This window comes from Crocuta crocuta, unplaced genomic scaffold (genome assembly GCF_008692635.1).
Source record: "Crocuta crocuta isolate KB4526 unplaced genomic scaffold, BGI_CrCroc_1.0 scaffold27, whole genome shotgun sequence".
Taxonomy (NCBI): Eukaryota; Metazoa; Chordata; class Mammalia; order Carnivora; family Hyaenidae; genus Crocuta; species Crocuta crocuta.
Genome location: NW_027532250.1, coordinates 7,308,279 through 7,308,932, shown reverse-complemented (window position 1 = coordinate 7,308,932; position 654 = coordinate 7,308,279). Strand labels below are relative to the sequence as shown.

At 71.8% G+C, this 654-nt stretch overlaps 1 protein-coding gene across 1 annotated transcript in view; it reads left to right on the top strand.

Moving 5' to 3' along the window:
• Positions 1-203: 203 nt before the first annotated feature.
• Positions 204-654, top strand: part of CEBPB (CCAAT enhancer binding protein beta) — a 1,373-nt gene continuing 922 nt past the window's right edge. Inside the window, 1 exon segment of the mRNA XM_077778333.1 lies at positions 204-308. Coding sequence (XP_077634459.1) covers positions 204-308 — 105 coding nt within the window.

The window sequence follows — 654 nt, the reverse complement described above, 5'->3', positions numbered from 1 at the left end:
CCCCCGCGGCAGAGGCCCCAGTGGAGTGCTCCGCGGAACCGACCCGCCATTCCCCGGACCAGGGATACAGGGTGGCTTTAGGAGGGTTGTCTCCCCCAGCGTGGAGAGGGCTAGGGGTGGGGGCAAGTGTAGGGTGGGGCCGCGCCCGAGGTGCATGTGGTTCACCTCTTCAGGAGCCAGAGCTGGGGGTTGTGGTCCCCAGGATGCGGTCTGGGGAGCGCCCTCTCCGCGGGGCGTTCCGGCTGCGCGCCGCCGATCCTGAAGTCACTGCCTCCTCCAGCAGGGGGCGGGCAGCGGCCGTGTTTTGGGTGGGGGAAGGCGAGCGCGTCGCCCCCTCCCCGGATTCCCCCCCCTTCCAGTACAGCCTCCAGCCCGGAGGGGGCGGTCCGGGGGCGGGGTCGCGCCTCCCCTTCTCGCTCCCAATCCCGGGGCCTTCAGGTGGGGGTGGGCAGGGGGCGAAAGGCCGCCCCNGACGCAGCCGTTGCCATGGGCCGCCTTATAAATAACCGGGCTCAGGAGAAACTTTAGCGAGTCAGAGCCGCGCACGGGACCGGGAAGAGGACCCACGCGAGGGTCCAGCTGCCAGCCCCCGCACTAGTAGCGGCCACCCCGGCGGCGGCGGCGGCAGCAGCAGCGGCGACACAGCGGCGACAG